This window comes from Rhagoletis zephyria, unplaced genomic scaffold, assembly GCF_001687245.7.
Source record: "Rhagoletis zephyria isolate East Lansing unplaced genomic scaffold, Rhagoletis_zephyria_1.1 Rzeph_scaffold_00053, whole genome shotgun sequence".
NCBI classification, from domain to species: domain Eukaryota; kingdom Metazoa; phylum Arthropoda; class Insecta; order Diptera; family Tephritidae; genus Rhagoletis; species Rhagoletis zephyria.
The window spans coordinates 575,240-602,841 of NW_016157137.1; the positions used below are offsets into that span (position 1 = coordinate 575,240).

Sequence of the window (27,602 nt, forward strand, 5' to 3'; positions counted from 1 at the left end):
CTTAAGATTTTACGACGGTTAACACGTCTTGTGAATCCCCTAAATGTGTCGAAATATGTAATTACATTAGGCAAATAACTTTTTATGCGACGAAATTTATTTATTAACTGCTGCCGTTGTAATCGACTGAAAGGTTGACTAAATGCGGTTAGTGCGTCTTTAAATGGGTAATTCGGTTTTTTGTAAAACGGTTCAAAAAATATAATGACGATTTCGTTTCTACAAAAAATGTTGCCTTCTCAACGCACTCTTCTTAGTGTTTGTGCGTAGAGGGCAAAGAGAAGGTTGCATTTTTCGGTAGAAACGAAATCGGCATAAAATTACAAATTACAAAAGCTGATATACAAAATTAAAGATTCCTCGATCGGTTCTTTCAACTATCTTTTATTTCAAAAGTTGCATAGCAGTTGCACTTTTCGTATAGTTACCTACTAAAGATTGGATGCTCCTTGAAATATCTACCTAACCATACATAAATACATTCGGCCTTATGTTCCAACTAAAGCGAATTACCCAAAATGCTGTCAAGTGCAAAATGCAAAAGTCATTCCCAAATGGCAAAGTAACGGAAATGAATTGGCAATTGTGTGTACACAGCGAAACGAAACGTATGCACATTAGGGTGGTCCAAAAAAAATACACGTGAAAAAGTAAAGTCGGAATTTTTATGCTCTCACCCTCTAGGATTGTTCTATACCGAAAAAATATACACCTATTTTTTTATTTTTAAAACAAAAAAGTTTTCCATGTATTTTGCATGGGGAAAAAACCACTTTTCGCAGAAGCGGTATAGAATTCTTAAAAATCAATATTCTTCTTTCGGAAAACTCTGTTTCTCTGCAGAAGATTCCCAATAATAATACTCAGTTATTTATTTGGCCATTTTTTCATCGCAACTATAAGTTATAGGTCCGCCAAAAACTCACAAAACCCCGAAAAATTCAATGGGGAGACCAATAAAAAATCGCTAGTATTGAAAAATGTTTAAATAAATAATTTGGTATTATTATTGAAAGTCTCCTGAAGATAACCACAGTTTTCCGATCGAAAAATATTGATTTTCAAAAATTCTACGCAAAGTTGTTTTTTTGCCATATAAAAATACATGGGAAACGTTGAGCGCTTTAAGCGATCTCTAAATATTTTTCGATATCAAAATAAAAGATAGGGGCATACTTTTTTCGATATAGAACAATCCTAGGGGGTGAGAGCATTACAGTTCCGACTTTACTGTTTTTGGGCCACCTTAATGTACATGCAGCAAGTAACTAACCAATCGGGTGTCCATGACAGCTGTCAAGCAGCAGCAATGTCGCATAGACACGCAGGAAGACAACGGAAAGAGCAAAAACGGCGCAAATGCAAGGAACTGCCAAGTCAGTAGCAAGTAGATGAGGAGGCCGTGGAGAAGTCAGTTGAAGTGACAGGAAACAACGCGGCAATGTGATTACATGCATATATGGGTGTTTCCATCGGAAGGTCTACCGATGCGCCGATTTGTATTCCTTTCTTTTTCAATATATACTGGTTATGTCAGCAGAAATATTTTTGCGAAAACTGGTCTTACTGGGTGGTGCCAGGGTCGAGATATTTTGAAAATCCGTATTTGTGGTTGTGATTTGGTTCGAGTTTGGTGTATGTAGTTGAAACATAATAAAACATAGATTTCCAAATAATTGACCACGAATTGGCGCTGAAGTCAAAATATAAGCTATATTCGACATAAAATTCATGTTTTATGTTTGTGTTAAAAATTCGCTTAAATGCAATATTAACAAAAATAACACGATGGAAATTTATGTCACGTCACGCCATGGCACGTATCACTTGGGGTTTTAAAAGAAAATTTAAACAAGTTGAATTGACTAAAAAAATTCTAAAAATTACTAGAATTACCGCAAATCATACTAAAACAAGTTTCATTAAAAAGAGCCCACCACAATTCGCAGAGTTTTGCGATTTTATAAGAAAAGAAAAGCATCAACTTTCATTTTTTTCACATAACGCCACCCTCTTTAATTGCAGTAAAAGAAAACAAATATTTTTCCTTCGTTACGTATGGACATACCCATATGCAGAGAATATGGAATAGGTACCTACAGCATTTATGAAGACAGGCAACGTCGACTGTCATATGCCAATAAGTATGCGTTTATACATACATACATACGTATGTATATAAATTGTATATAGTTTTGAAATGTACATACATATGTTTGTATACTCGTAAATGCTTCTGTGCATAATACAGCCAGATGACCTGCCACCTACTATTCTCAATGTGTAAGCACCATTCACAGGACTTTCCAGTAGATTTCGTCGAGCTGCGTGCTTACATAATGGCATGCATAAGCGTAAGTACGAGCAACTGGAAATTCGTTGTAAATGTCTTCAATGCCACAAATGTTGACAAGCTAAGCGCGTCTGACAGGATTTCCTTGGCAGCGCTGCCAAAGTTAGCGACAACGAAAGACTGCGATGCTGGTAAAACCAATAGCGAACTGTCCACAGTGGTAATGCGTAGATATTATGCAGCCAAGGACAATTACATATATAGTGAAAACATACATACATTCATAAACTGTATATATTTTTATAAATTTCATTATTTTCTCCATAAGAAAATTCACGCGATGTATAAGCAACTTGGCTAAATTTAGCACCGCCTTTTTATCCCTTTGACAGCCTGCACTGTTAATATTTTAAAATTTTTGATATTTGCATTCAAATTTTGTAATTTTTTCCCGAAACTATTGGAATTTGCATTATTTATTCATTTCTATAGCTATTGTCGCTGATGTTATATTTAAGTGTGGTATTTTTCGTAAGGTAAATTTTTTTAGTGAAACATAGTAAAAATGTCACACTCAGGGGCCACAGTTGTCATATTTTGCAAAATATTTCTGTTTGCGTTGATAACTTTTTTGCTTGAAGGAGATGCGTTGTGTTCCTGGAAAAGGAACATTTTTCCAAGAGACCCCATTTTTGACCCTCATTCTCGCGAACGGAACAGCCAAAGAAAATCTATTAATTAAAAAATTAAAGACATATTCCAACGAATTGAGAGCCTTCCTCCTCTTTTTTTTGTATTCGGTTAAACAAAAAAAAAACATATTCCGACGAATTGATAACCTTCTCCTTTTTTCGAATTAGGTTAAAAACAAAAATAGATGAAAAATTAAAAAGAAATAAAGATAAGTATTTTTCTTAAAAAAAAATATATATATGAAATCCAAAAAAAAAATTTAATTTAAAAAAGCATTCAGTGAAAGCAGAAAATTAAAGGAAAATAGAATTAAGTCAGAGAAAATTAAGTTGACCAAAGAAATAAAGTAATAAAGTATAATAAAATTAAAAACGAAACTTTTTTCTTAACAATAGAATCTAAAAATAGAAATAAATTAAATACGTTCCAATCAAAAATCCATAAAAAAAAATTTTTTGCTGTTTAAAACAATAAAATCTAAAAATAAAACAAACAAATTAGTTTTTAAAGCTCAAACTAAATTTAAAAAATATATAGGAGTATTTTTCTTTATAGGACAGTGGAATCTAATAATTATTTAAAGAAAATCAAATTTATTATTTTTGTGAAAATGCCATTGAGGCACACAATGAGGCGATTTGAAATCACAGAATGCGATCTAAGTATTTCTTGCTCTCGATCTTCCTCCGATCCACCTCAGAAAGCCTGTCCTCTATGAAATTTCACATGAGCCTTCTTTTAGTAGCATGCTTATCTGTCATTGGTTCAATAAGAACGTGCTCAACTGCGGCTCTAGGGTCGTTCCTACGAAGGACTCCTCTCCACATTTTTATCAAGGACACAGCAGCCACGAGGGAGTCGCAACGTCTCCCATCTAAGTTTCATGCAGATATTCTTGGGAAAACTCCCAAGTAAAAATCGCTGATCGCGAAGGTTGGCCAAATGGGCTACCTGCACTGAATCCCAGATAAGTACTCTGGTACACAGAAGGTTCAAGGATGGAGGATAGAGTAGGAGCAGGTATCTTTGAACCTTGTCCACGTTATGTCATACTGAAATATGCGCCATCTTAAACTGCGTAAAAATAAACCTTGAAACGGTTTTAAGGGCGGCTTTCTAGTGATTTTTGAAGATAGCCAAGTAGCCATCTGGGCGCTTTCAAAGAGGACGAAGAAGTCCACGCTGGGTAGAGACTTTGCTGGCAGGCTATTAATTTTGGCAGCCAAAACACGGTAACACTATCCTGAGCACCAGACCATTGCGATGGCATGAAAAGGATTGCTAACTGACTTTTCGGGACCTGAATAATTCTGCGGTCTCTGTTGGTTGTTTTCGAGAGCCATAATTACTGAATAGGTACACTCTGAACGCAATAACTGCGGAAAAGTGTTGGGGTATCAGACTCTTTGGTCGCCCTTTAATCAGAAAGGATATCATCGTAGAAAATAGAAAAGGATCCAATGGTATAACCCTTTGTTATTAAGAATTCGCCCACCAAGGCCCTTTTAGGATCTTAGCAAATTGATTCAGAGGCTCTCTCTTTAAGAGGTCTAAAAGTTCATTGAGGTCGTAGTGGCTCTTGTTCTGGACTCTTGGAGTAGCGAAGTTTTCAATAACTGCAAGTAGGAGAGCTGAATGCAGATTCCAGCAGCTGAGCGATCAAATTCACTGCACCATAGTACGTGCTTTGCCTAAAGTTTAAAAATGTAGAACCGTCGGTGCTAGAAAAGCAAATACTTTTATACTATAGATTACACGGTGTTACACTGACCATGAAATTTTTAAGTTACCTAGCTGGTCGGGTAGTTCACGAAACTACGTTTACAATTTTTCTAACACCATCAAATTCTCGACTTATTCTTAAGAAACCAATGCTACAGGACTTCCCGCACTACAAAATTTTTAGCTCGACTATTTTTTACGCAATTTTAAGTTTTAAGATGGCTTTGGAAAGAAGAATATTTATACAATTTTAAGAAATAATAAGCCGCTGCGGTGTAGTGGTAAGCAGTGCGCGCTTCCACTCCGCAGCGCCTGGGTTCAAGCACTGGTCAAAGCAACATCGCAAAAAAATAGAAAAAAAGGTTTTTTCTGTATAAAACCATAAGTTCTAACACAACTACCGTTGGAAAAATCAATAAGTTTTTATAGCGCTTACTCTTTTACTTCCAAGGTATTATCGTCTTTTCTTTTCGAAATATAGAGTTTATGTAAATTCATTTTTACACGTTCTGGAATGTTTGCAAGAAATGATGGTCACATCTTATGCATGCGAACATATTTATTTAGACATACAAACTCATAAATATTTCCGAATACAAGTGTGGCCTGAATCGATTTATATAACATATGTTTGTATATATAAAAAATAAAAAAACGCTCCAATAAATTGACCAAGCCTTTTGCTCAAGCATTCCGATAACCACTTACATATGTATGCATGCTTTTTTCTGGCCTCTTTTCCAACACAACTTCAATGCAACTTGCGGTCAATCGAGTTATTTATGTTTATTGCAAATTAAATTTATCTACCAATGAATTATGTTGTTTTCCAATTGGTTTGACGCACACGTGCACACGTAACAAATGCATACACACAAACATATGTATAGATATAACTTTATACGACTTTATTTTACAAAATTATTCAACCCCGTTTTCCAATAACTTTTTTTAAATTGCCCTACTTTCTCTTTCAATTCCATTTTCCGTCTTTTCTTTTCTGTTTTCTTCATTTCTTCTCTCAGCACTGTCATTTTACCTTTTCCTCAAAGCCTTTAGCGTTAAGCTAATAAATGTATGCAACCGTGCATATGCTATGTTCTTTAAGCCTTGACCACATAAATCCTTTTATGCTCCTTGTTGTGTTCTTTCCAGCATTTAAATCATTATGCTACGCCTACACAAACTGTGTAAGTATTGTTGTTGTGTGTGGTGGTGGTGCTGGTGGTGGTGGTTGTGTTGGTGCCCTATTTATGTTTTGTGTGTTTTCGACGCCTGATTAATCATAAAAAGGCTGAATTTTATGTGCAATTTAAATTTACGCTTGACCATTAGTTTTTAGAGTGAATTATGATGGTGAAGACCTAAACAATCGTATGAGCATATGATAGCCCCCATTATTTCGTTGAATGTGCGTATATGTACATATGTGTGTGTACTAGGGATGTTAATTTTTTCGATTTTTACGATCCCGGGATTTTCGGGATGTCCTTGGTTCAATCCCGGGATCCCTGGTTTAGATATTTATTATTTTTCATCGACTTAACATGAAAAAATTGCATCAATATGGTTTGAGAAGCTCTCCTATCATATAATCAATAATAAGTAAATGGGTTTGAAACGTACTTTTAATGTAAAGTGAAAATTATTTCATAAGTAACAAAACGAAAGACAATGACTAAGTTTATATGCATTTAATAATACTTTAGTGTGTACATATCTGATAAAGTAATTTAAGGTTTGTCAAAAAAAGCTCGATACAAAAAAAAATAAAAAAAATATAAATATTTTCTGGTTAAAAGAAGTTCATAATACTGGTGGCAGAAATAAAAGAAACGCCTTAATTCGACCAGTTTTGTCTATATTCCTTTTGTTTATCCAAAATTTAAATTTTTTTATAAAAGTCTGCCTCATATTACACATAATTAACTGTATATAAATGGGCATATCTCTGACGTCATATTTATTTTTTTTTTTTAAAGACTTTATCAAGCCCTATTCGCCAAAATAACGTAAGCGACATTGTTTCAAAATTTTCTTTTTGATGCAGAAATATTCCTAGGGCATCTAGATGCATTTCTGCATCAAAACGAAAATTTTGAAAAAAATGTCACTTATGTTATTTTGGCGTTTAGGGCTCGTTCTAATTTCAAAGATATGGTTATTTCCAAAATTCATTTAAAAAAAATTCAGTGCAATGTAAAACAAAAGTATGGGTACCAAATGAAATAATTTTTTTTTTTTGGGTTCACAAGGACAAATAGGAATTGAAAATGCTATTTTAATCTTTTTTATTTGTTTAAGCTAATAAATTTAGTCCGTAACACATAATTTTTTCAAAAATAAGAATTGAAAAATTTCAAGCATATTCGAGGATAAAATCATAAAAGGGTATTTTCAATACCTATGCAAATAATCCCGGGATTTTCGAAAATTAAAAAAGATCGGGATCTCGCGATCAACATTCTTAGTATGTACATACATATGTACATACATATATGTACTTCATGTATGTAAATATATGCAGATGCGTACCTAAAATTTTAAATTGAATTATTTTCATTTGTATTCCATCCGCTTTAACCAATGTGTGTACGAGCTTAACTTTCTGGCATATCCTGAATGAAGTTGTACCAAAGCAAAGGGGGTTTCGCGCGGAAAATCATATTCTTTGTCTGTCCGTTTATAACCTGTATATAGTACATCTAATTCAGCAGATGGCATACACTTTGCTGAACCTGGTCCTTGAGGTCAATGGCTACTAAAGCGCCTGTGAAGAGGCTCAGCTTTATGTAAGAGTTCTTATTGATTTTATATGAAATTTCTTATAGGTTTTTTTTTGTACAAATATTTTTTAAAAACACATTCCGTAGAGGAAATTTAATTGATTGCACTACTTAAAAAGAGAGTAATCTTAATTTTATGGAATGTCTTCTTGAGTTAATTTAAAATAATTCGTCTTTATTTCTTTTAAATTCCATAGGACAAGTAAATCATATTGTTATATGGTATAGTGTCGGTAAGGCGACCACGTAGCCAAAGACTTCTTTTTTTTTTCATTTTATATTTTTAGCTTTTTATGAGGTAATCTAATAAAAAATTTATTTCATTGAAAATATAATTCCACTAGAAATGGGATGGCTTTCGTCCCAAAGAAAAGCCACTGAAATATCTTCTAACTTTTGTTCTATTTTATTAGATCCTTTTCGCTCTGTGTAGGATCCAGATTCGATATCTTTTTCTTCTTATTTGACCCCACAACCGATACCAAAAAACTTCGCCAATTGCCCCTTCTTTTTTCCGTATTTGCGCCAGTTGCTCAACCCAAGTGCGGACCAGTCCTTCTGCGCTACTACCCGCTTATTTTTCGCCATAATTGAAAAAATTCAATAAAATAAAAAATCGTGGATTACTTTCGCCCACAACTAAGCTGGAAATTCTGTGGTTTTTTGGTATGCATATTGAAGTGATGTTGAAAGCAAATTTTAATAATTTGAATTTTATCTTTATTCCGATCGACTTCGCTAGTTGGATTGAGCATAAAAAACCTTTAATTATTATTTTTTTTCTAACTTATTTGAAATTTTTATGTATTCTTGAATATTATTCTGCGACCTTAACCGATCTTCTGGAGTTTGTATATTTTTATAGCTCTGGATGCATAATTGTTACTGCGGGCACATACCTGGAAATAAAAATGAAATATTTCTTAATTAGTTTTCCGCTTAAAAATTACGTTTCAAGTATATTTAGTTAGTACAAAACAAATAAATACGTATTCTAGCGTAAATATGTGAGTAATTAACAGGGGAATTAAGAAGCTGGTTTAAAGAAAAAAAAGATTGTAAAGGATTCAGGATTATGTCCAGATTACATGAATTAAAGCGTATAAAACTGCTCTCAGCCCTCAAGAGGGAGGTCGCTTGGCTACCGGTCGTTATTCTAACGGACTTGAATCGCACGCCTTTAAACTGACTTTGGCCGATGATAACGGAGCTGCAGAAGGAAAGAGCAGACGGTGAAACATAACCCCTTCGAAGGTCCTGCCCTTAACCGAGTACGAATTAGTCTCCTGGAAGCCTATTGTGCAAGCCGCCGCCCAAAATACTGCGATGTTCTTCAACATTACTCCTGGTGCTCAGAAATTGGTTGTAGAGTTGACCTTACTGGTTTCGGCGAAGCCACGCAGTGACTAGGCAGCTTACCTTACCTAACCTTACCTTCGAAAATGGGCATCGACTTAAAATAGTATTGATAATATTCTCACAACATAATTTTGATTTTACCGCATTACCATTTAATTTGTTTGAGTATTAAGTTGTGGCTCTTTCGTAATTGCATAATTAAAAGTTTCTTCAGTTCATCTGATATTACTAAATTATCTTCCCAAAACTAAAATGCATTAAATTCTTGGCGACTTTCCAAATTAAATTTGACAGCAGCTTTTGGCTTTAAAAGCACAGTATATATACATATACATACATACATACATACATACATACTTACATATGTATGTCCATAATTATGGGTATGTGAATGTGGGACTCTAACAATTTTCGTTTAAATTTTGTGTATTAATGTACGCATACATAATTACCACACACATACTATATATATATGTATATGTACATATGTATATACAAATATGCGTGTACATATTTTTATCCCGTACATGCGATAAGTACGTACGTGCATATATGCTTGGTATTTATCAGCAAAACGAATGAAATGCAACGAAGCATTGAAGTAAACCATATTTCGAATAAGCAGAATAACGCTGTATATGCATGTACTTGCCATAGTAGTATGTACATTAGGGTGGTCCAAAAACAGTAACGTCGGAATTGTAATGCTCCTACCTCGTAGGATTGTTCTGTTTCTGTATCAAAAAAAGTATACCCCAATTTTTGCATTATGAAATCAAAAAATGTTTAGAGGTCGCTTTAGAGGTCAAAGTTTTTCATGTATTTTTATATGGGAAAAATAAAGTTTTTCATAGAAATGGTATAGAATTCTTGAAGATCAACATTTTTCTATTGAAAAACTCTGGCTCTCTTCAAGAGACATTCAATAATAATACCCAAATGTTTATTTAACAATTTTTTTACACTAAAAATTTTTTATTGGTCCGCCCATTGCAATTTTCGGTGTTTTATGGGTTTTTGGCGGACCTATAAATTATAGTTGCGATGGAAAAATAGTTAAATAAACCATTGGGTATTATTATTAGGAGTCTCCTGTGATAGAAGAATTTTGATTTTTAAGAATTATATACCGTTTCTACGAAAAGTTGTTTTTGCCCATTTAAAGTACATGGCAAACTTTGGGCGCTTTGAGCGACTTCATATTATTTTTTGATTTAAAAAAAAAAATAGGGATGTATTTTTTTCGGTATAGAACAATCCTAAAAATAAGGATAAACATTCCGACTTTACTTATTACATGCATTTTTGGACTACCCTAATGTACATGGACATACGTATATGTATATGTTCACAGTTAAAGTCACCTACCACCCCACACGCATACAAACACACACAAAGTCGGCTGCAATTATGCTCGCTTCCGCACTGTTTGGCACATTTACCAAAAATGTGGTCACTTCATTATTAGCAGTCAAGAGCAGTAGGGGGCGAGGCGTGGAGTTGGCCAACATGGCGTATGAGTATCAAGCAGCGCTGGCTGTAGCAGACACGCAGCACAATACACGCAGCTTGGCAGCTGATTTGATGGGTGTGTTTTACGTGTGTGGTATGCGAATGCTTTCCTGAGGATGTGGCTGGACACTAGAGGTTTACGCCGACAGGCTTTGCGGCGGCGGCGTGGCTCGGCGGCGTATACCTCTACTGGACACCGCAGTTGAAGCCGCATACACAAGCAAAACATATACAAGCTAACATTCAAAGCATACAAAGAATTGGATAAAAAATTTGTTTTATAGGGGACTAGTATGAAATTAAACAACATATTTTATAATATGCGATTTTGAAAAAATTCTAACGAAAGAGTGCTTTATAATTTATGGTAAAACATAGCCACATCGTCAGTGACTAGTTTGTTACTACGTATTTGGAAATTTACAAAAATTTTTGAATTGAAAAAAAAAAATGATGTGTTAAAAGATATTGTACAATCGGTTCTTCTGTGAAAATTTTAAGCTTCCCTACTTTTAATATAGACCATGCGGTGTGGAGATTGCAAATTATTCCTTTATGGATTTTCATCAGTCTGAGAGCAATGTGTTTCTCTACAGGGTAGTCACTGGCAAATACCTACACGCATTTTGCCAACAGCTTCATTAGCTCACACACACTTGCGGTATCGTATATATGTAGGCACATACATTAGGCTGCATCAGCAAAAAGAGTTGCGGTTTTCCCATCGAAATTATAAAAATGATTACATTCGCTGGAATATTTCAGAACAATAATAAGATTCAAGTAGGCTACACCGATTTGAAAATACCAAAAAAAAAAACTCAATATTGAGATTCCGTTGATATTTTTTTTTTTAATTTTTAAGCAGGCCTTTTAAGCTAAAACTCATGTTAGAAGAGTTAAACTACTTTTGTTAAAACTACTTTTATTTATAAAAAAAAAATTATATTTTTGGAGCTATTTTCATATGGCGCCAGCTCACGTAAATCTTAATACTTTTTCAAAATATTTTGGTTGAAGTGGTAATATATAATAAGTTTTATAACTCCAATGGAAAAAAAGGAACTGATTTTTTTATGGAGACTGGCCCACCCTAATGTACATATACATAAATGTAGGTGTATATATTGATCCACCACAGCTACTGATTATTCCTAAGAAAAAGTCAACTTAATCACTACAGCTCATATGTTGGTACACGTGTTGACAAAATGGTTTTCTTAATTTGTGTCCCAAGTCGTTTGAGTGAATACCACAAGCTGGACTGTTAAAAACCAACAGAAAACACCTCAAAATTCATAGCTAAGGATTTATGATGATTTGGAATGCGGAAAGGTAAACATATGTATGCATGTCTTTACATTTATACATAAAGGTATTTGTATATGCGGGCAAACAGATTTTTGTACTCATATTAGTACGGTAGCTCTGCATTTGTATCTACATAACTAGTATGTGCGCACATACATATGTATGTATATGCCTTTCAAAATGCTCTCAAGCATATTGATTTTTAGCCTCAATATCCCCAAAAATCCATTCATCTATCAAAAGATTTTAAAGAGCTCCTTTTCTGACTTTTTGTGAGTATTTCGCACAGTTGTCACAAAAAGCTAGCACTTGTCACAAGCATGGAAGTGAATTATGTAAGTGAATTCGGGGAATAATCTTTTTTTTGTATGAAAATTGGAGGACTTGCGCATGGTTTGAAATTTTCTAATTTAAGTGGCGCTATTTCCTTTAAAATATTTCTTACGATCTACTTGAAAGCATACTTTTAGGTATTTTATTATAAGCACATTGATCTAGCTTTCTATTTAATGGCCGAGTGCTCAAATTTAACGAAGAATGTAAATGTTATTAAACACACTTTCTAAATTTTCAAGAAAAAAATTATCTTTATGAGAAAACTATATCCATACGAGAACTTCAGTGGTTCTTTTTTGCTTATCATTGCATCTTGTTTTTATACCAAAAATTCCTTTATCGTTATCGATATTTATCGATACATAGTGTTGCAAAATGATTGAAGGATATTTTCATAAAAATATTTTTCAGTATCGTCACCGATAATTTTCGCATTTTTATTCGTATTAATATAGTAACCGCTGTGGTATGGTGGCTAGCAGTGCGCGCTACCATTACGCAGGGCCTGGGTTTAAGACCGGTTCAACCCAAAATCAAAACATAAATGCCAAAAAAAAAGTTTTTAAATTATATTAATTATATTATTTGTCGGTTCTTGAGTCTGATGAATTGCATCACTTTCAGTGAAGCTGCCAGATAAAATTTCCAAAATGTACAAACATTTTCAGCCCTTGAACGTTTTTTCGTATTGCATAATTTGACATGAAATATTTCGTATATAAAATTTAGATACGAATTTGTGGAATTTTTCTAAAGTCTTTATAAAGTTTGAAAGAGTGATTTATATGATTTTTGTCAAAGTATGTATCATATTTTTATAAAGAAAAATATAAAAAAAATAAGCTTTAAAAAATTTTAAATAATAAAAATGAAACACCATTCATCCACTTTTGACCGCCACTGTATGTTTCTAAAAGTTACGCATAATTTAGACTGTACTGTAAGCTAGTTTTAAAGCTGTTCTTCTTCTTCTTCTTCCCATTTGGAGCTGTAACCGCCTAAGCGATTTTGGCCAAGTTCAACAAAGCACGCCACACGTTTCGCTTCTGAGCCAACTGACGACAATTGGAAATGTCAAGTGAAGCCAAGTTCTTCTCCATTTACCTTCCTCTTCCTCTGCTACCGCCAGCGAGTTCCGAGTTGAATGCTTTCGGCATCGGAGTTCATTCGAGCGACATGGCCAATCCAGCGGAATCGCTGTATTTTAATTCGCTGCACTATGTCTATTTCGTTGTAGAGCTCATACCGCTCAACACGGGCATGATGAGTGATTTATAGAGTGTGGTTTTTGAATGTCGAGTGAGGACTTTACTCCTTAATTGCCTACTCAGCCTAAAGTAGCACTCGTTGGCAAGAGTGTTTCTACGCTGGATTTCCATGCTGACATTATTATCGGTGTTAATGTTGGTTCCAAAGTAAACACAATTCGTACCTCGTCATAGTGACGTGGTGGAACATCGAACCCGTCATCATCGTCTTCTCCACAGCTTTCAGTACTGCTAGCATTCAATAGAGTGGAAAAGTGTTCCCTCTATAATTTAAGTACGTTCCGGACATCAGCCACTAGGTCGCCATTGTTGTTCTTGGCCACCTCGTCCTTCTCTTCCTTCTGGGCATGGGCGCACATGAGCGAGATGTTGCAGAATCTCGCTTTGATGAGGATTGTGGCTAGACGTTCTTCTACGGAGGTGAACGACAGTACTCGGAGACGGAGTGTCACTCTCTCACCTCAAATCCAACACCGACATTGACAATTGAGATAATTGTATTCTTTGGGAATTATTTTTAGTTGATACCTTAGGTAACTTAATGGCTCACATTCAGCATTCAGACTCGGATAAGTTATTTAGATTGAGGCTTTGTTTGACTAAAATGCTTGCTCACCAATGGCTAATGAAAACTAAACAGAAAATATGGTCTGAAATTAAAGCCAAACTTCTAGCAGCGAACGTGAACTACACAACTCTTCAGTTTTTTAAGATTTCCCGCTGATAACTTTAACATGAACCACTGACTCTATACTTCATAAATTCTAAAATAAATGCTGTCGTGAAGATTGTAAAACTATGATCTTCACGTAATAACTATAACTATAAAAAATTTTTAACACATATTTTCTCAAATCGTTTATCATTTAATTGATAAGCCTCAAACAAGATTCCACTTCGACGCCTGCGCCTCACAGTGTACAAAATTAACTTCATTTGCGACAAAATCGAATAAAAAGAGAACGAGTATAGCTAGCGAAGTAAGTACAATAGTATTGAAAAGCCTTTGAGATGGAAAATTTAGGAAAAAATGCGTTATGGGACAAACAATTAAATTGCTTTCCAGTTTTGACGTGAAAACAGTATGCAAGCGAATTTTGAAAAAGTTTTAAACATATATTTTTGGTGTTTTGCAAAAATCGGAAAAACATATTTTAAATTTTTTAGATAAAAATTACAAAAAATGTTAATTTTGAAGGTCTCAAAAAAAATACCTTGATCTTAAAAACCACCTTTAAAATTAAAATAATGTCCTTAAAAACGTTGAAAACGTTCTTCCACAAAACAGCGGATATAAAATTATGTTTGAAGCTTTTTAAAAATTTCATGCCAAGGAATATGCAAAAACAGGAAAACAATTGAAGACACATTATTTTTGGGAAAGTTGAAGGTCAACGTAATTTTTTGTGCATTTTTCATCTCAAAAGCCTTTGTCGCAAAAGATTTTGTCACAAAAAAAAGTTATTTTTTCACACTGTGCGCCCTTACCGTTTTTAATTTATTTGTAATCAAAAAATGCTCGTAGATAAAGACAGCAAATAATAGCAAAAATAGTGTAAAAATAGTTAAGGAAAAGCACAACGAAGTAAGCGTTTGTATATTTTTTGATTTATTTGTTTCTCTAAATATTTGCTTTATCTAATGAAATTCCATTTCTACGAAAAGCTTATCAAATCGAAGCGAATTTCATTGTCTCACCAGTGCTTAAAGAGGAATTTCGCAATTCATTAATTACGCCTGTAACCAGGTAGAAATACATACATAGCTACATATACATATAAGTACATAGATAGATAATTTTCAAAGGTCTAAAGCAGCCCTGGGCGGCGCCTGCCCGGAGGGCATATTCGCGTATACATACACGCTCTGCTTTAGAAGGCAGCGAAAGCTTCATTCAACACATTACAAAAATTCTCTGTCGAAGCTGCCCACCTCTGGTCTAAAGCGATTTGTTTTGGTATTTTGTTAACGAGGCCGAAATTAGCAACATTCCAGTGGGTATGAAATGTCGCTGTTTGTAAGGTTGAATGCGCTTATAGATTTTTTTTTTATACCTTTGCACCTGTCATCGTCCAAGTATTAATTCGTAAAAGTGATATGAAATACCAATAAACGGATTTGAGTTGAGTATTTGCGGTAGCAAAGAGTGATAGCCACCTTCTTTCTGCGACGCAGAGATTAGTGTGTGCCTGAGTAGGAAATAAAGAGGTGGCGAAATTGTGAATTCTCAGTTCAGTTAAAGCTTTGTGGGTCATTTTATTTTATTTTCTTCCCCTTTATTTATGCTTTCAACTCAATAAAATGCGAATGCATTTGACAAGTCTATCGCCAGTATCGCCACATATTACTTTTTATCTAAATTTTAGAGTGTTAGAATTCTCGATAAAGCCAATTTGATGTTTATGTAATATTTGATTATCTTTAAATAAAAAAACTTTCAGACGGTTGAGAATGATGCTGCCAAAAATTGTGTCGATTGTATTCAGTTTAATTATTGGGCGATAGTTAGAGCAGATTTCCCTACTTCCCTCTTTATGGATCGGTATCACGCAACCTATTTTCAATTCTTGTGAATATTAACCCTCTCGGAGGCACTTATTTATGAAATGTGCTAAAGCTTCTGCTAGGAAAACCTCGTATTTCTTAATTTGCTCATTTGCTGATTTAGATTTTAACTTATTTATTGACATTTCAATTTCATACAGCGAAAACGGTATCGTGACTCCGTGCAAGGATTTATCATTATAATCAACAGTGTCAGTGATTTGTACTACATTTATAAAATACTCGTTGAATGAATTTGCGATTTCTTTAGGTGTTGTGAAAGTCTCGTTTTTGTATTTGATTTGACTGATTTCATTTAGTTTTCCTGCTTGTTTTCCGTACACCAATTCCTTCAGGATAGACCATGTTTTTTACTGCTAGACTCAATATTTTCCTCAATTGGTTTTCCAAAGTAATATTTTTTTTAATAATTTACACTTTTCCTTGACTTTGTATTTTCTAAACTCAATTTCATAATTTTTATTATTTTCAATTTGTATAATTTATTTCTAATGGATAGTTAAGTTTTTGAGGTTCACATTAATTTTTTTTTTGTTCTGCATTTATGGCAGCTTTGTCAAATTTTAACTCAATATTTTCACCAGTTAATAAACCTTTTATAAAATAAAAAGAAATATAACACTTTAATATAAAACAAAATATTTTTTGGTATGAACTTAAAATTGAAAAAATATATATTTTTTTAATTAATTTTTTTTCAGAGTTTTTACATGTAATAAAAATAAAAATGTATTCGATTTAATTGAAAATATGAATAAGCCGAAGGCATTGACGACGAAATTAAGATGTTTAAACAATTTTTGCATTTGCTAATGTTATCGAAATTTATATCGGTATATTGTAATTTTTATCGATAGTGTAACCGATTATTTTTTCTTCCTTTTTAAAGTATGTTTTATCAGCACATGCTCTGCGTATTACCAAGTGATATTTTCCACTGCGTTGTAGTCGATCGATTATTATTATTTTTCCACATTTTTAAGTAAATTTCGTTACTTTTATCGATAATTTATTTTCGATATTCGTAAATATTTATATATATGGTTTTCACTGATGTCAATATTTTATCGATATGTATTAGTAGTATGGCAAACGATTACTTCACCCAACTAGCATTTAAGCCATAATATATACACCTGATGTTTTGTAATAACTTTATTTTATTTATCGCCGCCTTATGTTATCGATTTCCCACTAATAAATATTATTTATGGTAAATGTATTCTTCTATCAGCAAGACACCAGATGCAAAACAAATATAATAAAAGTTTGAAACAGAACTTGGCTTTCATTAAGGTGAGCTTATCCTGCGTCGTCCTGTGGCGCTAGAAACATACAATTCGGTTAGGTTATCGGCTGTGAAGTTAGTGATGGCACGATTAATCGAATAACCGATCATAAGTTTGATATATTTATATGTACATAGTTTTTGCTAAAGAATAAGCTGTATTAAAAAAAAATAAATGAAATGAAATAACAAAGCAAATTCTTGTGGTGCGCTTATAATTTTGACACGGGGTGTATAACGTATGCTATACTACTACATATACATATTTTTGTTTATTCTTTCCCTTCGTTTTTAGTTTTCTTGACTGTTCGCGCACTGAACTCATGGCACAATTTAATAATAAATGTATCCTTCAATAAAACGGTCGTTTTTTATAAATTATGTAAACGGTTTTTATTAATATGTATTCGATTTTAATCGAAACTACCGATTAATCGATTAATTTCTTCCGATTAATTGCAATTATTAATTGAATGCTTTCGATTAATCAAATAACCGATTAATCGATTATTAAAGCTTTTTTGCCATCACTACATGAAATCGACCGAAACGTTTCAAGGCAAGTCGTACAAATTTGTATCTTTCTATCAAGGCATGTAACTTTGACTAATTTTAACTCGAACCAAGAAATTCAATCGATGCCTAGTAACATCTTTGCATCGGATAGGTTAAGAAGCAATACAAAACTTCTTATGTATATCATCTAGGTACCCGACTGCGGAAACTTTACCTTACATTATTAAATGTATGTACATACATGTGTTTCCTTGATTCTTAGCTGCTGTTGAGTTAGGTTTTTGCACCCAGCTAAGTTTGAAAATCGCATGTAATCTTTACAGCATGCCAATATTTGATTTAAACACAGTCAATGATTTTTCGTCAATTTTCCAAAATGTCTCCAATCAATTCAAGTGGAACGTGTCTAAGCCACGCGAATACAGTGCAGATTCACCAACATACGATACACTTGTGCAGTCGTACATATGAGTGTATGTATATCTTTGAAAAAGAAGTATCGAATGCATGTGACGAAAGTTTATGCTTACCGCTGTGAGAAATTTTTAGGGCGCAGCAAAAAGTAACATCCGCTTTTCTTTTGTTGTCAGGGCGTTAAAACGCCAAAATAATAAAAGGAACGGCCCATTTCAAAATACTAAACAATATTGGAAATGCTAGTCAGAAATACGTGGTTCGAATGTCTTCCAAATCTTTCCAGCCGTTTCTGAGTGAAGAGAGGTAGAGGTCTCGTGTGGTGTCGGTTTTTCATTTCATCAAATTACAATTAAAAATTCTGACTTGAAGGGTTAGTTGTTGAATTTAGAGGGGTTAAGAAGGATTTCATATCGGAAACCATCCTACAGAATGAACACCTCTGTGGAGTTTTGCTATTTAAAATCAAAGAGTAAGTTCCGTCAATAGGGACTTCCAGCAAAAATAGGCAACGTCTTGATTTACAGAGAATCGATGCTCAAATAATTAAAAATCTATAGGTCTGACCTTTAATTAGGTAAGAATTACGTTACTATCTGTGACCCCCCCATCATCCGTGATGCCAATAATTCAAATGCTTATATAAAAACGGCGTGCTTTTGTTTTTTTAAATAACCCGATTCGGCCGGCAGCCACTTTTAAAACAGAATTTCGTTCAAAATTTTCATTCCTGGAAAATAATAATTTTTTTCCATACCGCTTCCGCGAATGTTAGCTGTTAGACATCCGCAACATCCCTAATATGCAGTTCAGCTTCTGCAAGTACTTGATTTCAGAAGCGAATTTTACTATAGGAAAATGTATTGAAATGCTTAGGACCTTTATTGTATTTCGACGCTTAGGTGCTTAGTTATTGTGTAGCCGCTTGATTTGTTATTGTCTCTATGCCAACAGCAAATCAAGGAAATGCCTTTTATGTATTTTAAGTATACGTACATATATGTATGAGTGAATACTCGTATGTGTATAAGTATGGATATGGGCTCCTGTTCTTACGTACGCCATTTTTCGCATAGACACGTACTACAACGTCAAATCGTCAGAAATTGTGTGCTTGTTTGCTTACAGCACCGTTCTATGTAATTCATCTAACACTCGCATGTATATATGTATGTACATATGTGTGTTTGTACAGTATACGCGCTATTTTTGAAGAATGTGAATTTAACGAATCATGAAATACGATAATTGAAGCATGCAGTGTACCATTGTTGAATGGAATAATAAAATCACCCGAACAAAAACAACTACAGGAATAGTAAGAAAATAGCAAAAAGGTGGCAAAGTAACAATGAACAGCAACACTCAAGTTAACAATAGTTTGAAAAGTTTAGGACTAGCTGCCAAGGTGGCAACCAAGTAGAGCTAACTGACTTAAGCCTGAAACACATTGGAAACGACGGGCTACGAACCACAGCTGTCAAATTATTTTGACACGTATTTACTCTTATGTAGATAATTATTTTGACGACGACACGGCAACACTGCGACTAGCCAAAAATGTAGCTGTGCCCAGATTTGATCTATTTCTATTTTTCTACCGACAGATAAGATTCTTCCTCTTCTTTTATGTCAAACTCAAACGCTGTCGCCGTCGACAAGGCGTTTAGATTACGTAGATAAAATCTTAATGGCGTGTGGTGTCGTGTGGTGCGGTCATTTTCGATGTGTTCAGAGCTTTAGAATGCTCACATTTCCTGAAACGTATGCACGGACATACATATATTCATAAGACAAATACGAGTGTATAGATAGATCTATGAATATGCGAATGGCCTTCGAAGAAATCGTTAGAAATGTTTTGAATTGCAGAATTTGTGTTTTTCACGCTTACTTCGAAAAGTTTGCGTCCAGCAAAGGTACCTACTCATATTGTGCAAGTTTTGCTCTGAGAAAGATGGAGAGAGAGAGAGAAGGACATGTGCGTGAATAGCAAGCAGAATTGTTTGACAGTGTGGTATCTTTCTATTGAATTAGCTCTGAGGTGGCAAATATGAAATGAAATTGAATTTTTATTTTTTTTTTGCCTTTTTAGTCGATATGAATAGGTAGATGGCCTTCGAAGCTGGTTGGCAATTTGTGTGCCACAAAGGGCACAAGTCATTGGTAGCGGCAAGTTTGCCAAAGTTTTAGAAACTAGTTTGCAAGTGACTTTCAAATTCACTTTTATGCTCAACTTTGTTACGAGATGAGGTTGCTTAAATTAAAACTTGTGAAAATTACTAGGGTAGATATAGGAAATGAAAAAAACAACAACATATTTTTGAGTTTTAGTTTAACCCTTTACTGCATGCTATACTAACTTCCAGGTGCTTTCCGGCTTTTGATTGTAGGAAATGTGGGTAAATTTTGCTCTTGTGCACATGTTTACTACCCAAATAGCTTTATTCTTATAAATTTTAGTTTTATTCGCATAAATACGGCCTCACAAAAAAGTCCCATGGTGCCTATAAATACATATTCTGATAAATTAGATAAAAATAAATATTGACAGAAATATATATTAGTGTATTGCTGATAAAAATATCGAAAATTGTCGACAAATCTTTCGATGAAATTGTAAAGAAAAATCGAAAAAAAGAATAGCATTGAAAAAAAATATATACATATACATATATACTAGCCGGCCACGCGTTGAATATATGCATATGTATGTACACCCAATAAACATTTTGGCGAACGTTCGAAAATGACCTTCGATATCCAATATAAATATCGAACTGAGAACCAACTCATAACCAACCTTAGTTTTACAACGTTTATAGTATATTGGAAATACACTCGAGATGGGTTCGAAAAAAAAAATGGAATCCATAGTAACAAGAGAGAAAGTGATATCCAGCTCATTCTCGCAGAGAAATATAAGAAAATCACGCTCTCTCATTAAAATTCCAATTCGATAATGGACGGGATTTTGAATTCATAACGAAAGAAAAATACATACATTGATTAACGAAGGTTCCGTTTTGCTGGACAATGGCCTAGTTCTCGAATCGAATACTAACCTATTTCATATTCGTTATCGAAGGTGAGACTCGAAAAGCGGATTCGTTTTCGAATCATTTTCGAATTGTTAACCAGGCCGAATATTTATTAGGCATTTACGTATTTGGAGAAAGAAAGCATATCGATGGCTGAGTGGAAGATCGACCTATCTCGGCAGCCAGATCGAAAACGCTCTATCTCAAAAAACTTTTCAAGAACGCCCTATTTCAGAACTTAATTTAAAAACACCCTATCTCAAACTTCGGTTCAAAGACGCCCTATGTAACTTCAAAATGTATTGAAAATATGCTGAACTGGCTGCTGAGATAGGTCGATCTTCCACTCAGCCATCGATATGTCATCATGTGCTTCGTTTATTATATACATAAGAAATCTTGTCTAAAACCGTTCAGTAGAGCCTTTCCTTTATACTATGTACGGAAAATAGTAATTTTAAATAGGTGGCAACCCTACCCAAAAAAACTTAAAGTTTTTGCACATGCGAAGGCCATGCACTTTTTTTGGTATCTCATTTTTTCATCCAACGAACGGTCAAGATCTTATAGTTTTTATTAAAAAACAGGTGGCAACCCTATTCAGAAAAATAATACATTATTACACATCCAGAGGCTAAGTCTTTTCATTTGACAGTGACGGTGCAGAACTACGCTTATTAGAGTTGAATATAGTAGCTTTCTTAACAGTTGGCAACCCTATTAAAATTCTAAAATCCGTGTAGTGGTTTTCGAGATTACCGCGTACATATATGTATAATCGAAAACAGAAAAAAGTACGTATATCGATAAAAATGTCACGAAATTAAAGATTAAAATGTCCCTTAAATCATAAATCGATTAAACATTAAAAACTAAATTTAATTAAATTTTTTCTATGAATAAAAAAAATTAAACGAAACAAAATGTAATTATACGATACTTAAAAATTATCGATTACAGCATAAATAAATACCGATGGGCGTTTCTACGTATTATCTATACAAATATTGAAAAATAAATTATAATAAAAATATCAATAATTTATCGATAACAGTTTCAAAAAAAAAAATTTAATTTAAGATATACATATATATTGATGAAATAAACATACATACCTATATTTCTAAAATTATCGGTCGCAGTATCGATAACTATTATCGGCAATTGCTACTTGCATTAACCGGAAGTCAATTGAGATGGTTGTTTTTATTCAAGCATATAGAAAAGTAAGTATGCATATCCTCGGACCGAGGCAAAAGAACTCTTACTTACCGAACATTTTGAAAAATTAAAAAAAAGTTTTTCATAATGAAAATAAGTAAGTAAGTATGTACGTTTATTATTTTATTTAATACACGCAAGCATTTTCTTTAACCTGCCAGGTTTTATTTTATTTTTTTTTATTTCCTTAGACTTAATTTATGCTGAACTACTTAAATGTATGTAAGTTATGTCTCCGTTAACTTTTATACCTTCATATATATACACATTTCCATATCTAACTACTTATGTATGTACATACATATGTGTGTATACTAGCTAACTAGTAATAGCAGGAAACCAAGGTACTTAAGTAGTTTAGCGTATAAATTATGAGGATATAATTCATTTAAATTTATATGTCCGAGTTGATGGAACGATTGATTGATCGGTCGCAGTGTTAGTGGGTACACAATGAATTGCTTAAAATATAGACGCAAAGTGTCAGTTAAATAGTACATTCATACATTAAACGGCATACATACATACATACATACAAAAAATTTTATATAAACTAAGGAGTGCATTACTAACATATTGTAACTGCTCTTTGGCAGCTGCCTCATTTTTATGTTTTACAATATTTTCTTTACGCTGTTTTCTGACGCTGTTTTTCTGACTTTTTTCTTCGCTGCTAACGGGTGATTTTTTTGAGGTTAGGATTTTCATGCATTAGTATTTGACAGATCACGTGGGATTTCAGACATGGTGTCAAAGAGAAAGATGCTCAGTATGCTTTGACATTTCATCATGAATAGACTTACTAACGAGCAACGCTTGCAAATCATTGAATTTTATTACCAAAATCAGTGTTCGGTTCGAAATGTGTTTCGCAAACCCAATTGCTGCGAACGGCGACGAATCGACATTTCACGGTCTTCAGCAACACTCTCAGAAACAGACGCAATATTCTCTTCTGTACGCACTGTACGCATTCGTGTGGTTGGTTTAATGTCCAATAAAGTAAACTGAGTGCGAAACTTGGTCACAATCGCATTAATTGTTTGCTCACTTGGTCGATTATGTAGACCATAAATCGGACGTAAAGCGAACCGAACACTGATTTTGGTAATAAAATTCAATGATTTGCAAGCGTTGCTCGTTAGTAAGTCTATTCATGATGAAATGTCAAAGCATACTGAGCATCTTTCTCTTTGACACCATGTCTGAAATCCCACGTGATCTGTCAAATACTAATGCATGAAAATCCTAACCTCAAAAAAATCACCCGTTACTTAAACTGATATCGGTGTTGTTATTGCTGCTGTTACTATTGTTTCTTATTGCTTTTGTTTTTTTGTAATTTTCTTTATTTTTTATTTTTTTTCTTGTGCAGTAAGTAGCTGCTGCTGTTTTTTTCCCTAGTTGATGTTTTGGTTGTTGCACCACAGCTCAGCCAAAGGGGAACAAACTCCAACAGCGCCAACACACTCCCATTTATACACATATTTACATATGTATTTACATATGCATATATGTACATATATTTTTTAGTAGATATATGCTCCTTATAGAAATATACATACATATGTACGTATTTCCAAGCTCGGTTGCTGGTGACTCACTCACACGTCAACTCGCGCCTGCTGTTGTTGCCTTCGTACGCGGCATGCAACTACAGAGCAAAGGCACGCGGCGGCCGCTGTCGCTACTGGCTACTTGCTCTGGCGCTGTCACGCTGGCTGATGTTGCCATATCGAGCCGAACCTACTTAAATACACATGCACATACATGTGTGCTTGAAACACTGCGGACGCCACTGTAGCTGAGAAAATTGCAATGCCTTTTTGGTGCTTTCAGATTTGGCCACTTTTTGTTGCACAATAATAGATAGTCAATGGTGAATTTTTTGGCCTTTTTACTTAAAAACACTTTTTTCGGCTTGATGGTTGGTTGGCTGCTTGGCCCGTAATTATGTACGGTTATTGAAGGCTGCTTAGCTTTTGTTGTTTTTGTTTGGTGCTTTTGTTGCAAATATCATATGTGCTTTAGTGTTACTCGCATGCAGACTTCATTTACGTCAGCGAACATGGGCGTAGTGTAGGGGGGTTCAAGGGGGTCGCAGAGTCACTTTTGAAAAATATCAATATTTTGCTGCTCAGCCTACGATACATGTTTAAAAGCTTCTTGTTTGTAGGAAGGGGTCCGGACCCTCTCATGATTCTCAATTTTTATTTTTTCAATTATCGTTGGCGCATTTTCCAATAGAAAGCCGCTCTTTTACACCACCTTAGGTTTAAAAACTCTCAGAATTCCACTCGCACTTTAACCACGCTTCCGCTCCCTCATCGTTTTTTTTTTTTGCACATTTAGCCGCGTGCAAAAAGGGGGCGTTTTTCTACGTCACTCTTATCACAATGCTTGCCGACATGTGATGTGTTTACAGATTTGTTCCGCCATCAATTTCGCAGTTTCGCTTCTCCTTCCTCATTCCCGCGTGCCACAATGCACGCTCCCTCCACCACGGCGCTGCGCATTGTTTGCAATTACGTTGGCAAAACAACCGCCTGCAGTTTCCATTCACAGTCCCCGCCACCGCCGCCGCCGCCTATGCTGCCGCGCTCCATTAAATGCTCCTTCACTTGTTCGTGCAACTGTTGTTTTTCGTGCTTCTCGTGCTCCTCGTGCGCTATTGCCAGCAATTGTTGCTGCTGCAAGTTGGTAACACTGCCACTAGCCGCCACTAATAGCATGCGACTGCGCGCATCATGCGGCGTCAGGAGTTGATGTGATGACGCGAGTGGTTGGTGGTGCGCATGCGGGCGCTGTTGATGGTTTGTCACCTTGTACTGCTGCTGCTGCGCTTGATGTTTCTTATGCTTCTGCGTCGTACACGCTTCCGCAAAGTTCGCACGCAGCATGCGCCCTACATAGACTGCTGTCAAGACGGCGTACACAAGTCCCAACAACGCGCCTGCCAGCACGTCCGACCAGTGATGCCAGTAGTCGCGTACGCGGCTCAGCGCGATATAACAGCCCACCAACAGCAACAGGAACTGTAGTATGTGACGTAGCACGCGCGTAGTGCCACGTCCATGCCACACCGCGTGCAAATAGAAACATAACAGCAACATGGCGTAGAAGGCGAGCGATGAGTGTGCGCTCGGGAAGGACACGTGCAGTTCGCGCAGCTGACGCGCGCTCAAATTGCGATTGGAGCAGTAGTAGTGTTCAACGTAGACGCCGCCGCCCACTAGCTGCTGGTAGGCACTCTCGCAGGAGCTTCCGTCGGCCAAGCGCGGCTGGCAGGCGGTGTAGAAGTGCGGACGCAGGCGGCCCACCACATTTTTGCCCAACTCTGTGGTCAGATAGGTGGCGATGAAGCCGTAACTGAAGGTCGCCAAACTGCGCGCCAGGTTGGTGATGTACTTGCGCAATCGAAAACACTTGCAGATGCGCATTATTTCAACGACGCTGATGAAGAGCATGGGAAGCAGTAGCGTGTAGATCAGCAGCATGGGTATGGTGATCGTGCACTCGCGATAGGGATAGCGCAGCGAGAGATCGGCGCAGAAGAAGCCGCGTTGGAAGGCGCGCATGTTAGCGAGGGTGTGCGGTAGTGGATGGAAAGTGAGTGTCGCAATTGACGACGTTTAGTTGCGAAGGGATTGCGTTGTGATCGGGGGCGTGCGCGTTGCAGCGCCTAGAATTTGTACCACAAATGTGAGCAGCTTTTTGAGGTACAGCGATGAGCTTTCTGACAACGCAGATTTCTTACGGATATTGCTTTTCACTTCACTAGTTCTGGCACAGGGGTTTTCAAAATCTCTTCGATATGTTTATTCACTTCTTAAGTTTTTCTTATTTGTCTGTGTGTGTTTATCTGTTGCTGACAGTTACACTTTGTGCAAATTTCTTTGGCGATAAGAGTCTTTATTTTGCAAACACTTTTTTTAATACTGAATTGTTTTTTACTTTTTCTTACGGCTTTCTACATTTCTTCTCCCAGCAGCCGCACCTTTCGGTTTATTGTTATTTTAGAGCCGATGATTAGGCGATTTTTTCCGCTGTGCAGTCTCTTGGGTAGATCGCCACGGTTGATAAGCAAATTGCGCGTTTTCGTTTTGTATGAATTTTGGTTTCAGCAATAAACCAGCTGGAAATTATTAATGAGGCGATTAATATTTTTGTTTTTAATGATATAAAATTCTTTAATATTTTGTGTTTAATTTATGCATGTATGTATGTGCAGTTTGAGTTCTTGAAAGCACAATTAGAAATAAAAATGTGGTAGCTTTGAAACCGGATATAATCGTAGGCCTTGCGTACAACAAAAACTAACCAATGACTGCTTAATTGCTTCGAGTGGACATTGAAAACTGAGCAATGCGCTTCTACTAACTGATTTTAAGTCCACCTTCTACCTATTGAATTATTTTTATCCAACTTGCAAAGGCGAAAAAATTTAACTATAATGTACTTGGAATCTACATACTTTTTATGGTAAACTTTATATGCTCAGTTTTTAATGAACCAAAAATTCACCATACTAAAAATGTATGTCCAATTTAAAATTTTTTTTAAAAAATTTTCAAAAATAATGTCCATTTATTGAATAAAATGTAGCACACCCAACCCAGTTTTATAATACCAATAATAAATGTCCAATTTTTAAGTTAACAAAGAGTTGTGTTCAGCTATCAATAAGTCAAAATTTATGTTAAGTCTTTAGGTGGACAAAGAAATATGTGCAGTTCTATGAAGATCAAAAATTTATGACCAATTATTGAATGGTCAAAAACTCATGTCCTGTTTTTAAATGGCCATAAATTTTATGTTATTTTAACGCATATTCTTTTTAACCCATCATTTAATGTCAGTTTTTAAATGGAACATAATTTTTAAACAAAAAAAAATGTATGCCCAATTTTTAAATAATAAAAAATTTCAAGCACATTTTCATATCATTTCATATTTCATAATCATTATTTTTTTTTTAGTTTTTTTCTGACATACATTTTCTATAATATGATCTTAAGATATTTAATTCTCGTAATTTTACTACTTTTTCATTTTTCAGATTCTAGTTAAATTTTGTGTTTTACTTTTAAAGTTTTGATTCTTTGGTGTTCTTAGCAATGATTTGACTTAAGTTTTTTAATCCAAAAAATAATATACATACATACATATATTCACAAATATTACTGTGTTAAAAATTATATAATTTTTTTTTTAATATAATTTTGAAGCTTATAGTTTTTCCGCTCATTATATGCAAAAGTTTAAAAATTTTTACGC

General features: G+C 34.8%; 1 protein-coding gene across 3 annotated transcripts in view; it reads right to left on the reverse strand.

The window, feature by feature from the left end:
• The window catches only part of laza (lazaro), a 143,300-nt gene that overhangs the window by 115,365 nt on the left and 333 nt on the right, over positions 1–27,602 (reverse strand). Inside the window, exons 2-3 of one of the 3 annotated variants that reach the window (XR_001848419.1) lie at positions 23,891–26,460; positions 8,095–8,393 (exon numbers count right to left, since the gene is read on the reverse strand). Coding sequence is in view for 1 of the 3 variants with exons in the window: in XM_017623675.1 (XP_017479164.1) it covers positions 24,851–25,903 (1,053 nt within the window). In the remaining 2 variants the exon portion in view is untranslated. Of the gene's footprint in view, positions 1–8,094; positions 8,394–23,688; positions 26,461–27,602 lie in introns of those variants that run through there. The other 2 variants (XR_001848420.1, XM_017623675.1) reach the window with 2 other exon arrangements.